This window comes from Leuciscus leuciscus (assembly GCF_965113295.1).
Source record: "Leuciscus leuciscus genome assembly, contig: HAP1_SCAFFOLD_444, whole genome shotgun sequence".
NCBI lineage: Eukaryota > Metazoa > Chordata > Actinopteri > Cypriniformes > Leuciscidae > Leuciscus > Leuciscus leuciscus.
In genome coordinates this window covers 25,514-41,534 of record NW_028118295.1, presented here as the reverse complement: position 1 = coordinate 41,534, position 16,021 = coordinate 25,514, and the positions used below count along the sequence as shown (strand labels likewise).

The 16,021-nt window shown below is 42.7% G+C and overlaps 1 protein-coding gene across 1 annotated transcript in view; it reads right to left on the bottom strand.

Annotated features, from left to right (window-relative positions):
* Positions 1–4,406: 4,406 nt before the first annotated feature.
* The window catches only part of LOC309491697 (homeobox protein Meis2-like), a gene marked incomplete at its 5' end in the record, with an annotated part of 34,913 nt that continues 23,298 nt past the window's right edge, over positions 4,407–16,021 (bottom strand). Inside the window, one exon of the mRNA XM_082190739.1 lies at positions 4,407–5,558. Within this exon, the coding sequence (XP_082046865.1) occupies positions 5,478–5,558 (81 nt within the window). The 3' untranslated portion in view covers positions 4,407–5,477. The remainder of the gene's footprint in view (positions 5,559–16,021) is intronic.

The window sequence follows — 16,021 nt, the reverse complement described above, 5'->3', positions numbered from 1 at the left end:
CTGAATTTTCAGCATCATTACTCCAGTCTTCAGTGTCACATGATCCTTCACAAATCACTCTAATATGATGATTTGATGATCAAGAAACATGATCATGGGGGGGGGGGGGATAATAAAAGAAATTATTCTTTTACATTGGAATAATATTTAACAATAGTACTGTTTTTTAGACTTCTTTTAAAACATTAAAAATCTTAACGATCCCAAACTTTTTAATGGCATTGTATATAAAAAAATCATGATTCAAAATATTAATATAAGCAACAATCGTATCTCAATGATACTGTAATAACACTGGCATGTGTTTAAACTCAATGACTTTCCCATGATCCGAGGAGGAAAATAAAACAACTTCACAGGCCTGTTTATACTTTTTACATTACATTTGGAAAATATTAAGCCATTATTTTGAATTTCATAACAGCTGGCCGCGCCAACTGAAACGGTCATAAAAAACATAAAGCTGATCTGTTTGTTCGTGCCCTCTTTGAGTTCGGGGAGGGAGAGAGAGAGAGAGGGTTATGAAACTGTTTCTCCTGGTCTAAAACAGTCTCAAATAAAGCCGTTTCAGGCCTGACAGATCGAAGACCAGCAGACGTGACACCAGAAACCACTGATCAATCAACAACCCACCCGCAGGAAAGAGTGTGTGTCTGTGGGCTTCAGGTAAGATGGCAGTGTTAGACATCATGAAATCAAGCAGGTGTCAAAGGTCATTCATAAGTCACATATTCCACTCCATTTGTCAGCTCATTAGCCAAACGAGTTTCCATGAGAGAGAGAGAGAGAGAGACAGAAGAAACCCAACCAAAGCTCAAGCACTTTCAGCCCTGTGGACTTATAAGCATTCCTGTTTTTCCCAACAAATCTCATTTACGTCTCATTTCAGATCATCATTTATTGTGTGGTGGAAATTACTCCTTTGTCTAATGTCATATCTAGCATTTGATCATATCAAAACAATTAAATATTTCACTTTTTCTTAATTATAGTTTAAGATTAAAACTCTTGGAGTTAATGATGAAGTCATGGCAAAACATCTGCACCACATGGGACATAAAAGTTCCTGAAGTTGAAGAAAATCCCAGAATCGACTGCAAGAGTGAGCAATAACGAGAGACAAACCCGTCTCTCTCTCTCTCATAATGTGTGTGTGTGTGTGTGTGTTGCTGTCAGCATGTGATTAGATAGATAGAATAACACACAGATGCGACTGCACTTTCCTGTCGTGTGGTGTGTGAAGCGTCTCTCTCTCTCTGAGGTCAGACAGGATTGCTGTGCAGTCTCAGATTTAATTACCCATCAGCTACAACGAACCACCAACACCAGTGAGCGTCTCACACGCACACGAAAAGCAGAAGATCAGATCCACGGGCACAGAGAGAGAGAGAGAGAGAGAGAGAGAGAGAGAGAGAGAGAGAGAGAGAGGTAGACGGTCTTGTCAGAGCAGGAGACGCGCTGTCTATTGACACGTTACACACAGAGCCCTTGTGCCTCCAGGTCTGATTGTGCCTCCGAACAAAGACGTGATTCAGGACATCCAGAGCGCAAACCTGTCTCTCTCTCTCTCCTGTGCTCCATATCAAAGCAGGATCCACACAATGACCATCACAGGAGGAATCCAGGCGCTTTTGGCACATCAGCAGGAATGTCTGGTGGACCAAAAAGATCTAACTGAGGCCTGAGCGAGCAAATACTCCCATAAACACTCCCAAAAACACTCCCACAAACACTCCCACAAACACTACCACAAACACTCCCATAAACACTCCCATAAACACTCTAACAAACACTCCCACAAACACTACCGCAAACACTCCCATAAACACTCTAACAAACACTCCCACAAACACTCCCAAAAACTCCCACACACACTCCCACAAACTCTACCGCAAACACTCCCATATACACTCTCACAAACACTCACAAACACTCCCGCAAACACTCCCACAAACACTCCCACAAACTCTACCGCAAACACTCCCATATACACTCTCACGAACACTCACAAACACTCCCGCAAACACTCCCACAAACACTCCCACAAACACTCTCACAAACACTCTCACAAACACTCCCACAAACACTCCCACAAACACTCCCGCAAACACTCCCATAAACACTCCCATAAACACTCCCATAAACACTACCACAAACACTCCCGCAAACACTCCCATAAACACTCCCATAAACACTCCCACAAACACTACCGCAAACACTCCCATAAACACTCCCATAAACACTCTACCAAACACTCCCACAAACACTACCGCAAACACTCCCAAAAAAACTCCCATAAACACTCTAACAAACACTCCCATAAACACTCCCAAAAACTCTACCGCAAATACTCCCATAAACACTCTCAAACACTCCCACAAACACTCCCACGAACACTCCCACAAACACTCCCACAAACACTCCCAAAAACTCTACCGCAAACACTCCCATAAACACTCTAACAAACACTCCCACAAACACTCCCACAAACACTCACAAACACTCCCACAAACACTCTCACAAACACTCCCACAAACTCTACCGCAAACACTCCCATATACACTCTCACAAACACTCACAAACACTCCCGCAAACACTCCCACAAACACTCCCAAAAACTCTACCGCAAACACTCCCATAAACACTCTAAAAAACACTCTCACAAACACTCCCACAAACACTCCCACAAACACTCCCACAAACACTCTCACAAACACTCCCAAAAACTCTACCGCAAACACTCCCATAAACACTCTAACAAACACTCCCACAAACACTCCCACAAACACTCTCACAAACACTCCCAAAAACTCTACCGCAAACACTCCCATAAACACTCTAACAAACACTCCCACAAACACTCCCATAAACACTCCCAAAAACTCTACCGCAAACACTCCCATAAACACTCTAACAAACACTCCCACAAACACTCCCACAAACACTCTCACAAACACTCCCAAAAACTCTACCGCAAACACTCCCATAAACACTCCCACGAACACTCCCACAAACACTCCCACAAACACTCCCAAAAACTCCCACACACACTCCCACAAACTCTACCGCAAACACTCCCATATACACTCTCACAAACACTCACAAACACTCCAGCAAACACTCCCACAAACACTCCCAAAAACTCTACCGCAAACACTCCCATAAACACTCCCACACACACTCCCACAAACTCTACCGCAAACACTCCCATATACACTCTCACAAACACTCACAAACACTCCCGCAAACACTCCCACAAACACTCCCAAAAACTCTACCGCAAACACTCCCATAAACACTCTAACAAACACTCCCACAAACACTCTCACAAACACTCCCACAAACACTCCCACAAACACTCTCACAAACACTCCCACAAACACTCCCACAAACACTCCCAAAAACACTCTCACAAACACTCCCACAAACACTCCCACACACACTCCCACAAACACTCTCACAAACACTCCCACACACACTCCCGCAAACACTCCCACAAACACTCCCACACACACTCCCACATACACTCCCACAAACACTCCCACAAACACTCCCGCAAACACTCCCAAAAACTCTACCGCAAACACTCCCATAAACACTCCCACACACACTCCCACAAACTCTACCGCAAACACTCCCATATACACTCTCACAAACACTCACAAACACTCCCGCAAACACTCCCACAAACACTCCCAAAAACTCTACCGCAAACACTCCCATAAACACTCTAACAAACACTCCCACAAACACTCTCACAAACACTCCCACAAACACTCTCACAAACACTCCCACAAACACTCCCACAAACACTCCCACAAACACTCTCACAAACACTCCCACAAACACTCCCACACACACTCCCACAAACACTCTCACAAACACTCCCACACACACTCCCGCAAACACTCCCACAAACACTCCCACACACACTCCCACATACACTCCCACAAACACTCCCACAAACACTCCCACATACACTCCCACATACACTCCCACAAACACTCCCGCAAACACTCCCACACACACTCCCACAAACACTCCCACAAACACTCCCACACACACTTCCACACACACTCCCACAAACACTCCCACATACACTCCCACAAACACTCCCACAAACACTCCCACATACACTCCCGCAAACACTCCCGCAAACACTCCCACACACACTCCCACAAACACTCCCGCAAACACTCCTACAAACACTCCTTTCAAAGCAGCTTCACACAGAGAAAAGGAGAATAATGCAACAGAGTTTGTTTCCAGAAGACAATAGTGTCACAGTCCAGCTTAACTAAGTTCAGTGATGTTTGATTTTTGTAGTAAAAAATATTAATTTAGTTTATTTATATATATATATATATATATATATATATATATATATATATATATATATATATATATATATCCACTCTGGAGAAGATAGATAGATAGATAGATAGATAGATAGATAGATAGATAGATAGATAGATAGATAGATAGATAGATAGATAGATAGATAGATAGATAGACTGAAAGTGTTCCTCTAGCTTCACTTGTTCTCTCTCTGTGTTGTTTTTGTGGGGTTTGCAGGTTATTTCAGCATTAATCAGCATGAAATAGGCAAATCTAAATGTTCTGCTGCTGTAGGTGTGTGTGTGTGTGTGTGTGTGTGTGTGTGTGTGTGTGTGTGTGTGTGTGTGTGTGTGTGTGTGTGTGTGTGTGTGTGTGTGAGGCCAGGAACGCTGTAATTGAAACGCCAGGCGAGTGAAAGGCAGATAACGGCTCTTCCTGTGGTCAATGTAAGCACCTGGTCAGATCCGGCCGACGAATCAAGCTCATTCTCTCGCTCTCTCACTCTCTCGTTCTCCAGGCGTGTTCTCATGTGAGCCGCGGTAGAATGAGGTGTAGGGGAAATGAATCACAAAAGCACAGAAATCAATTGACCCCGAGGAGACGCGTGATAAAGCCCTCGGCCGCCGCCTGTCCCCGACAGATAGAGCTGCGTAAATGAGTCCGCTCCGATAAATACATTAAAGCAAGCTGTGAATAAAAGCCAGGGACTTCTCATTTGTAAATAGCAGCTCCACTACACGGAATTAGACTGATAAAGGAGCGCTCCGTATAATTAAGTTTGTGTAAGGCCAGAAAATCCGTGCAAATACCTTCCCGGTGTTTTGAAAAGAAGCTGTCAGCTCAATTAATCTGAACATCGGCCGGAGAATGTAGCGAACGAAATTAAGCCAGCGATAAAAAAAGAGCCCGGGCGTGTATTTTGATAAATAATTCCTGTATCATTTCTTTGGCTCTGTGATCATTTTATTTAATCCACCACCTCCAGTTATGAGCTAAGCTCTACAGAGACGCTGCCGGCCGGAGCAACACATCTGTAATCCGGCACGGATTCATTCATGCATCAAAGGCAAGGAAAACGCGGCGATAAGGTCCGCGCGCTAAAGCTTCCCGGTGGTCAAAGAGAGGAAAAGTGCCTGGACTCACCAGTTGTTTACTTGTAAGATGGTGAGGCCTGTGTCCTGAGCCAGCTGCTTCTTCTGCTCTTCTGAAGGATACGGGTGCTGGAAGAGAACACAAGAGAGACCCGCTCCGGTCAGGATCAGGAGGAACATCACAGAGACAACACACTCATCTGCACCAGGAGAACATCACGCAAACCACAGCTACAGTCAACCGCTTTTACACACAATCAACATCTGTGCTGACATCCCTGAATCACTACACACTTCATTATGCTGTGGGTTTTAGGGTCTCGCTTTCGGTACGGTACGGTATGTGCCGTGTTCATGGAAAAAAAAAGACTACTGTCAAATAAAAATAAAGAACAACTACAAGCAACAGCACAAATAAATACAATAGAGCAAAGATATTAATAAAAGAAACAGTGCTTCTCAGGTTTATCAGGTAGGGCTGACATTAGTTTTCAGGTACAGAAATTGAATAAAGTAATCAAATGTAAAATAACATTGCATATTTGACTGTATAAATTAAAGATTAATCCTTATTAAAGTCACAAAAGATATTCAATCCAGAGCTGTGAGTGATTTCCTTGTGTTCTGTTGTTTGATTAACATTAAAAGCACAGACAGAAGGAATATTAGGATGCTGTCCCTTTAAGACACAACGCATGAATACGTACACTGATCGTCAAGTCACGTTTATTTATACAGCGCTTTTTACAATACAGATTTTTTCAAAGATAACAGAAAAATAATGCAACAAAGTTTGTTTCCAGAAGAAAATAGCGTAAGTTCAGACTGAGTCTGCTAGGACACTCATCGAGACGGACATGCTGACACTCTTTGAGTGAGTTTGTCCATTTAAGCGCAAGACTTGAAAGAGAAATCAATAAGACGTGCGCGCGCTTCAGATGAGAATTTAAATATTAATATTTTATATTTAAATGAAAAAAAATTCTTAAATATATACAACATGCATGTGTGTGTATTTATATATAAAATATAATTATACACAGTACACACACATATATTATGTATAACACAAACTTTAATTTAGGATATTTTGGGATTTTGCACAGCACGAATTCAAATATGATTAGGAGTGAATGTGTGCATGTGTTAAATTAAAAACATTATTTGCAAATAGCTGAAAAAGATTACATCAAACATATATATATTCACTCAAAAAAGGCCTAAATTTAAGACTTATGTATTTGACTTGCATATACAATTTCGATCCATTTGGATTATATTGTATAGGCCTACTGTATTTACATATACATCTATTTTAATGTTCACTATAAATACTTTGATTATTTAATTCCTTTAAATGAAAAGGGAAATAAAGAAATCCCCCGAGTGTTGAGGACATGGTCATGGCATGCTGCTATATTTATATATTATTTATAAGTGTTATGTTTAATAGCTCAATAGCACACTGAAGCTGGATTCGTGGCGCTTCTGCTTGTACAAACACACAAACAGTGCAACTGAATCTGTGTTGGACCGATTAATGGATGAATAGCACAGATCCGTACGGCACCGCGGTGAATCCTCCGGCCGGATTAAACACATCCTCCTTTCCTGGACGGTTAGAGGAATGACTTCAGCTTGAGTTGCTCCTGAACGCAGGCCAAGCGCTAAAGCAAGACGTTCCTGCAAAGGTCTCGAGTAGCCAGGAGTCACACTGCAAACACAATCCCCGCGCGGGATGCAATGATATAATTTGTGTCACTGTTGATCTGCCAAATGTGACATGATAGAAATGGCAGGATTGAATTTGTGCCGTTTGTGTCTGAAGCATGACGAACAATAGTGATCCGCACTGACAGATGTGTTTAAGAGGCAGATTAACAACCAAACACACACCACACACTCCGCTTTATTCAGACATCCCACACACACACACACACACACACACACACACACACACACACACACACACACACACACACACACACACACACACACACACACACACACACACACACACACACACACACACACACACTCTTGTGTGTAGCGAGTCTTTCTTCTTACACATGTTCTAAAAGTCACAGGAATAAAGCATTACACTGGACTGGATCTGGACTGGATCTGACCCTGAGCCTCACATTGAGAAAGCAACGGCCGGTTTAATTAAAGAGCGCGAGGAGGGAACGTTTCAGGAATGTGTCCAATTAATTAGAAAACAATTGTAAGATTGAAAAAATAATGAAGGAAAAAGAGACGCATGAATCAGATTTCTACTTGTGCACACTGGAGCTTTTAATATGCTAAAATCATTAACAAAGAAATATGATAATGGGCACATAGAAATAAATTTTTTGATTGCTAAGTGCTGACATATGCTTGGCAAGACTGAAGCGCACATACATACGTGTGTGTGTGAGAGCGTGTGTGTGTGTGTGTGTGTGTGTGTGTGTGTGTGTGTGTGTGTGTGTGTGTGTGTGTGTGTGTGTGTGTGTGTGTGTGTGTGTGTCTTTCTCTCACAGACAGCAGCAGATTTTGTGACTGGTTCTCTATATTATTATATAATATATATTTTTTAATATATATATATTTATTATATTATTATTGCAATCAGCTGATAACCCACATCGAACATAAAAATCTAGCTAAAGCCTTTAATCAATGATAAACTATTTGTTCAAATGTTTGTTTAATCTTGAAAGTAGGCATTAATGAATGTCATGTGCCGTCATTAAACTGTCCTCTCTGTATCAGTGTTTCTTCAGGCATGTGCGCGTCATTAAAGCAAACCCATATAATACTGCAGCACTCAATGATTCACACAAACCAGAGACATTATATCTGCTCTTCCCTGACAGGATAAAAACAGAAAACGCTTAAAACCCTTCAAAGCCAGCTTAAGATATCCTGACCGCAGACACACAATATACAGCAGATCCAGTTTCATCCAGCTCTGTTCCACAAATCACAGTAAATACAGAGCCTGGGCCTGATAGACGTTACCAACGCCATGCAGATGTGTCCGTGTCATTTCACATGCGCATATCGGGATTTATAAATCCACCCATGATGGCATCCACAATCTCTATTATCATGCACTGGTATTATAACATGGATGGGAATATGCATTGGGGTTATGCACAGAGGAAAGTATTGTACATCAATATTTTTTTTTTACAAGAACCCAAATTCTGCGTTCTTTAAACACTAGAGCTGGGCAATGATTAATCTTATCCAAAATAAAAGTTTGTGTTTACATAATAATATATATGTGTGTGTGTGTACTGTGTATTATTATTTGGGATATATAAATACACATGCATGTATATATTTAAGAAAAATTTGTTATTTATATATAAAATATTTATCTTTATATATAAATTATGTATATACAGCATATACATGCAAATATTTCTAAAATATATGCATGCATGTGTATGTGTGTATTTATATACACAAAATAATACACAGTACACACACATATATTATGTGAACACAAACTTTTTTTGAATGTGATTAATCACGATTCATCATAGCCCAGCACTAGTAAATACAGCTTTGAAAGCAGAGTAACGCACATCCGAGTGACATCGCAGGTCGAGTCCAGCACTGTAAAATAAAGCATCAAATTACAAAACAAGTGAAACCCGAACAGAGCACTACCTTTATATGAATTATTAATTTCGTCCAGCGGTGTGCATGACACACTAACAGCATGATGAAGAGTAAACTTAGCATGAGAGATCACAGAAAGATTGAAAGTGTTCCTGTCACTTTAAACTCAATCAATAGAGTGAATTACTAAGAGCCGGAGCAATATCCTGAGAAACGGACTGACCACAGAATGTGAAGAGGTGCAGTCTATAAATTATTAGACAGAAAAATGAGCAGCTTATTTTATTGCAGATGCCAGCGCTAGCCGGCGATCGAATCAACTGTTAATTACGCTGCAGCCTGTTAATGGCACGGGCTTTTTGCTGCTTGCGCCATTCTGAACACACACACACACACACACACACACACACACACGGTTCGGGAAGGAGTCCTCGGGGATGTGTCAGTGCATCATACAGTCCGCGGCAAGTGCATGTGGGCCGATTTTATTTCCCAGAGTGCATGTGTGTGCATGTGTGTTTGCACTCTATTGGCTAAATTACAGGGTGTGATGTGCTCTTCACCGCAACTCCATGTAACGCCGAGCCTGAACCCCCAGTGCCCCCAAACACACATCAACCCCCCTTCACACACACACACACACACACACACACACACGCTCCCCAACGGAGCGGCTGACCGTGAGCTTGATGAATGACTTCATCAGTACGAGGCCAGACTGCAATGAATTAAAGAGTCCTGCAGCCTAATGAAAACCAGCACATCCCCCGACTGAGCTACTGAATCACTGCAGCACAACTCACTATACGTTCTAGATAGTACGCCAGATAAGAATTAGACAAACAGTCGGCCGAATGATGCAGTGTGTTTTTGATTGCATGCTTTTTAGGCTACTTTAACCCACAATCCATTGTGCAATCAATGGGTTCACTTTTGACTTTGAGTTTGCATGCAAGAATCACAGCAGTTTTTAATTGCACAAACCGAAATGTTAAGCTATAAGGTAATGCATTTAGCTAGATGCTAACATGCTAACACAAACAATATGTGACAAAGGTGATAGTATGATCCCAGCAAGCAATTTTGCATTTAAAAGATGTCTAATAGCCTTCCAAACACAGCCCTGACGTCTATAGGCTAAAACAAGGCAACATTTGGGCTGTCAGTGAAAATGTAATAGACGTCTAAACCAGAGCCCAAGAATAGATGCACAGGCTACGCATAGAATATGTAAAAGAAAAGAAACCAAACACCTTGTAATCACTGTTGGCTTTGCTTACATGATGGAATTTCATACATCTCATCTCGCAAGTTATTTTGGCAAAAAACGAATTCAAGGTTATTTTGGCTACACTCTAAACAAAAATGGTGCTAAATAGCACTAAAAGTGGTTCATTGGCTTGTAATCATAGGGGAACCACTTTAAGTGCCATATAGCACCTACCTTTGTCAAATGGTGCTATGTAGAAACATAAGAGGTGCCATATAGCACATTAACCACCCCAAAGAACCGCTAAAGAACCGCTGAAGAACCAAACTGGGCTTAACAGGTTCTTTAAATGGTAGTGGTGCTATATAGCACCTTAACCACCGCAAAGAACCGCTGAAGAACCATTTTTTTTTTGTGTGTAGAAGTGTGTTCCTCATAGCCGGACTATATCGGGTCTATAGTTAACCGAGACGGTGAATGACGGCTATTGCTTGCTGGAATACTATCATATCACACGCTCAAAACTACGTGCTTTATTTGTCTGTTTTAGAGGTTTGTGGAACGGAAATGAAGGGCACGTTCTCAAAACTCCATTGTCTCTTACCAACAATTTCAATTATTCTCAAACTACTCCATCATCGCTGAAGGATTTGAGTTTCCCCGTGACGCACAGCTCAAATTGACTGTGATCGTTTCTGTGTGTTTAATCAAACTGAGCGAAGCAAGATAACACAGACTCCCAATAAAATCAATCAAAGCCCAGAATGACATTTTAATATCTGCTACACAGAAATCTGCAGAAAGATTGGCACATTTTAAATTTAGAGAGGCTGTTAATAATGCATTTACATATGTGTGTTTCTGCAAGCATGATATTCCAGCCAAATGAAGGCTGCAGGTTTATTTTGATAAGACTGATTTGAATATAATATATATATCCCATTTTACAACGCAAATTCATGAATAATTGCAATGTGGTGTGTTTGTTGTAAGTATTTGTCATAAGAAGGAACACTGCATTTACTGTGAGAAAGGCAGATTTGTTTAGAAAGTGAACTTTGATTATAACATGACTCATGGTGTGTGTCAGCGGCGCTGTGATTGATGTCTGCTCAACAGAACAGAAGCTAAAAGAGTGTTTTGTTTAAAAGATGGACAAAAGGAGCTTGCTTCTGTGTATTCTAGTAGTTTGTGTGTGTCTAAGGTTAAATGTGTGTGCTTAGGTAGTGTTTTGTGTGCGTTTGATTTTCTTCAGCTCTACGCTGCATCCAGACAACAAGGAGGAAGCCGGCAAGAATGCAACTCGACTCACATGCACACACAAAAGGGAACACGTCCTCAGTTTTATGAAATGCACCATCTCAAATACACCCCCCGATGCTCAAACGATGCGTGCATACCGGCAGTCATTGTGTTCGTCGGCATGCACACGTATGAGCAAACCAGTGTTCGTGCAGCTCTGGGATCAGACTCAGTCATGACTGCCATGCTGGGTTTTTTCAGAGGTAAAACAGTTTCAATTTATATGGCTTCAAAGGGGCACCTGGAGCCCAGCGCGCCATGAAAAGCTATTGAGGAGAGCAGCTCGACTCCCTCTCTTCATATGTCTCTTTCTCACTCATTCTTTCTCTCTCTGTGCCCCCACAACAATTGCTGACAGGGCTGGGCTTGGAGCCGCTGGACTACCGCCAGCCCCCCCGTTTGCTCTACACCAATAATTTATGTTCACTGAAGATGGTGCAAGGTTCTAGAGCGACTCTTGCTATCAATTTGCCTGCCAAGCAAACTGTTGCCCCGCGAAAACATGGATTGGCAAGGCCAGGCGGAGGGGGATGCTGGGAGGGGTGTGAGGAGGAGGTGGGCACCCCCGTGAGGTTGGCCTGGAACGCAGTTGCTGAGGGTAAACAAGCATTAGAGCTAAAAATCAATCACTCCCATTCTCAAGGCCGTCAGAGAGAACCGCACAGGGGAACAAACACACACCCACTGCAGTGAGAGATACAGACACAGCAGAGTACACACATATTCACGGAGCAAAACACACAGTGAGTGATACAAACAATTAGAGAAAAGTTTTGCTCTTTAACGGCTGTTGAACTGCTGAAGAAACTGACATGTGCTCTCTCGGTTATGATGCTTGAGAAACACACAAACAAATGTGTGTCTTTAGATGTAGTGTAACTGTAGCACAAATGGATATGCGATGTTTAGTGTTTGTTGAAATCACTAACACTGACTAGGAGTAGCAGTAATAGTGATGCTTGACTCGGCAAATCCCACGAATAAGGGCAGTGGGGGTTTGCGTAGACCTTGTGACTTGGACACAAAAAACCCTCTTCTATGTGTGTGTGTCTGGATGTGGCCCACAGCCATAGTGATGAGGCTAGTTAATCATCAGATCAGGTTCATGGCTTCTCTTACAGACGCGGCCAGTCGGCTCTTTCAAGGGGAGGAACCTGATCTCCATGTCCTTGCGTAGGGAAAGGGGAACAGAAGATAGACTGAATCTCCTCTCATCCTCTTAACCCTCTGGCTTTAGGGTGTACATTTGACCAAATTAAATTCTCACCACAACAGCCCTAGAATTTCTCTTTCCACCTGATTAGTCAAACACTTCTGGGGCACGAGTTTAACTTATTTTTTGCAGAAGGTTCTGTCATCAACTAGCTATTTTTGACTGCATGCAGGAGATTGAGGCGTATTCCCTGTGATGTCTTAACAGCGGTTTTCAAACAGATTCATTTCAGGCTGGAAAAAGTGGAAGGGAAAGTGAATGGGAGTTGAAAGCAGTACAGTCTTGTCAGTTGACACTACTGCTGTCATAAAGTCATGTGACCACTCATGCTCAGAGGCAAATTGGCAAATCAAGTAGATAAACATGACCTGAGTTCACACTGTACAATGGAAGCCTGTGAAATGAGGCAAACAACCTGCTGGCCTCAGAACAAATTCACAACTAAAAAAAAAAAAAGAAGAAAAAAAAAGATATCTGGCCTAATAAGATTGAGGCAACAATGCACTACACATCCAACATTCTAAGGGAGCACAGAGCAAGAGTTCTCTCTTGTCGCTGCCTTCACCAGTCTGTAATGACTTGATTAGTCTAGATGGCACCCGTGAGCAACGGAGCCGAGACCTTACGGGTCACGTTCATTGGGCCACTGTGCTACAACTTATGGCTTACTGCTGTCTTGCCCCCACCATCCCAAAGGGCAAAACTTACGCTATTCTTTAATATATTTTGCCTGCGTGAGAGAGAGAAAGGGATGTTTATTGCTTGTGGGGTACATGGACTGGGCTGGAGAACAGAAATGTTGGCAAAAAGGCCACTGGGCAACCAAAGAACAACAGGGTCGTTCTGCTTGCGGGCAACAAAGTAGTTCACCAGCCCCTCAATATTCCAGCCAACCCCTTTTATGCAAGCAGGTCTTGGCAGCACACATTATTGTAAGACTCCTTTTGTACTGGCATTTGAGACCGAAGGACAAGGCAATAGAACAGGCTAATCTAAGATATACAAAGCACATTTCATTTAGCTTAGTAAGCGTTCTTAATGACAGGAGGGGTTATTTACACACGCTGTCTCTGTGGCTTGGTTTGGGAGCAGCAATTAATGGCATGATAGCATATTTTACTAGTAGTCACAAACAAACAATCCAGAGTTCTAAACCTATAATGTTATGTTTCATCTGTTACACCATCAAATCCAAGTTGTCAAATCTGCTTTACAGTCAAAACTCACAGTAGAGGAAACCTCGATGTTTAGCCATTAGCTGGGAATGTGGAGCAACCAAGCAGCCGGCAAACAGCTGCAGGGGCAATTTCCTGTAGGTTAATGATGCTAAAAATGTAGAAGTCAAGCATGGCGCCCATTTAGCTGGCTCTCCAAAAGGACTAAACAATGTATCAGCATAAAGAGGCCGCCATGAAGATTTTCAGTAAACTCAGCCTAGCTAAAATGATCAAGTCAATCGAAGCAGGACAGAAAAAACAGACTTAGCCAAAGATCTCTCGCAGTCGTGATCGCAGAAACCTTGCGAGACAACTGATGGAGCCAAAGCAACCTCAATTCATGCCCGTAAATACTCTCCCTTACACAGGGCGTCAGTACTACAAACTCAGGCAGTGGATTGCTATGAGCCCTGGGGACTCTCCACTTTTGATGCTCAAGACTAAGGGATGTATGAAGAGATTTAATGGCTCTAAAAGCAGTAGAGCTGAGGAACGGAGCAAAGGGCCCCTTCTCAGTGCATTCCAGCCGCTTGTGCTCTCCCCATAGTGCTCCTCTGCACAATCCTGCCCTGAGGTCTGCTGACCTCTGACCTGACTGACCGGCTTGGCTGTAGGCTTCTCGTTTGTTACTGACTTTATCCACTGACAAAGCAAGCAGGAAACTGGCAGCTACCCAACAATCCCATGAGAGGATGACCAACAGCTTGCTCAGCTTACCGTTTATTAGTGGATGGGGTCAACAGGCAGCACAAAATAAGAAATGTAGCTGGCTTTATTCTTTTTATTCTTTTTCTAAAGGTTTCCTAACATATGAAACTGCACAGGACAAAAGGAAGTTTGAAACCTAAAAGGTTGGTGAGAATTTCAACCTTGTATCTATCAGAGCAGATTAACAACTTGTGCAATAACTGCAGGGTTGTTCAAACCCCAAAAGGAGCGATTCATGACAGGATTGAGTTTCCCTATCACTTGACCCCACATTGGTATGGGTGGACGGTCCTTGTTGTAAATGTACTGTAGGTCCCTTTGGATAAGAAAGCGTCCACAAAACTGGCAAATAAAAAAAGTACATATCAGTTCTGTCTCAGTCTTTCTTCTTTCTGCACTTTGCATGGTGCATACCGAGGCATCAAAGGGAGCTACAGTAATCCAAACACCATCGTTACTCTGAAAGTTTACGCGCTGCCCTAGAGGGAGAGATAAAAAGGGATTGTCAGGATCCACTTACAGCTTTTTGGGCTGATCCAGGCCACAAGGAAGAACTGTGAGCTCAAACACAGCAGAGTGCTGCTGGTGCACTGGACTCCAGCAGGACGGAAGAGCAAAGGGAGGTCATTAACCTCTGTGACTAAAATGCACTCAGATGGCTCCCTGCTCTGGAGGCTGATGACAAGCGTCTGTGTTCTTTTCAACAACTTGTTGAGCTGTCTCCACCCCCACCACCTGCCCCCACCTCTGAAACCAACACCAGCCATCCCCATCTCAGGAATGTAACCCAAGCCCCGCTCCTCTCCAATCACTTTGCAGAGAAGACAGCTGTTGTTGTGTTTTTTCCATTGTGTGTTTGTGTATTTTCTCAGCCATTACTTCTACTCTTCCTTGTTTTCCCCTTCCTCAATCCCTCACCCCACCGCTGCACTATAATTCATGATCCAGTGCAGAGTTGAGCGCAGTACAGTCAACTTTGACTGACGGGAATCGAACGGCATGCCTCTGTAATGGTAAAAGTGCTTCAGTAATGGCTATGACATTGAGGGTTGGGCTCTGTAGAGGAAGATCTAGTGCAGAAGTCATTACCACATACTAAAACCAAATGAAGCCAAGAGCATTCAAAATAAAGCTCTGCAGGGCAGGAAAAACTGTTTCCCATCAGGTTTTCAATGTGGTTCCTCACCTTTAACTCCAGCGTTTAGACTCTTGGGAAGGTCTGGGCCATAAGGCTGTCTGCTGATTCACGTAATGTCTCAGGAAGTCATTTCCCTGAAAGAGGCCACCCCCACCCTTTCAGCAGGGCCTTGACAGAGGAGAACAGAAT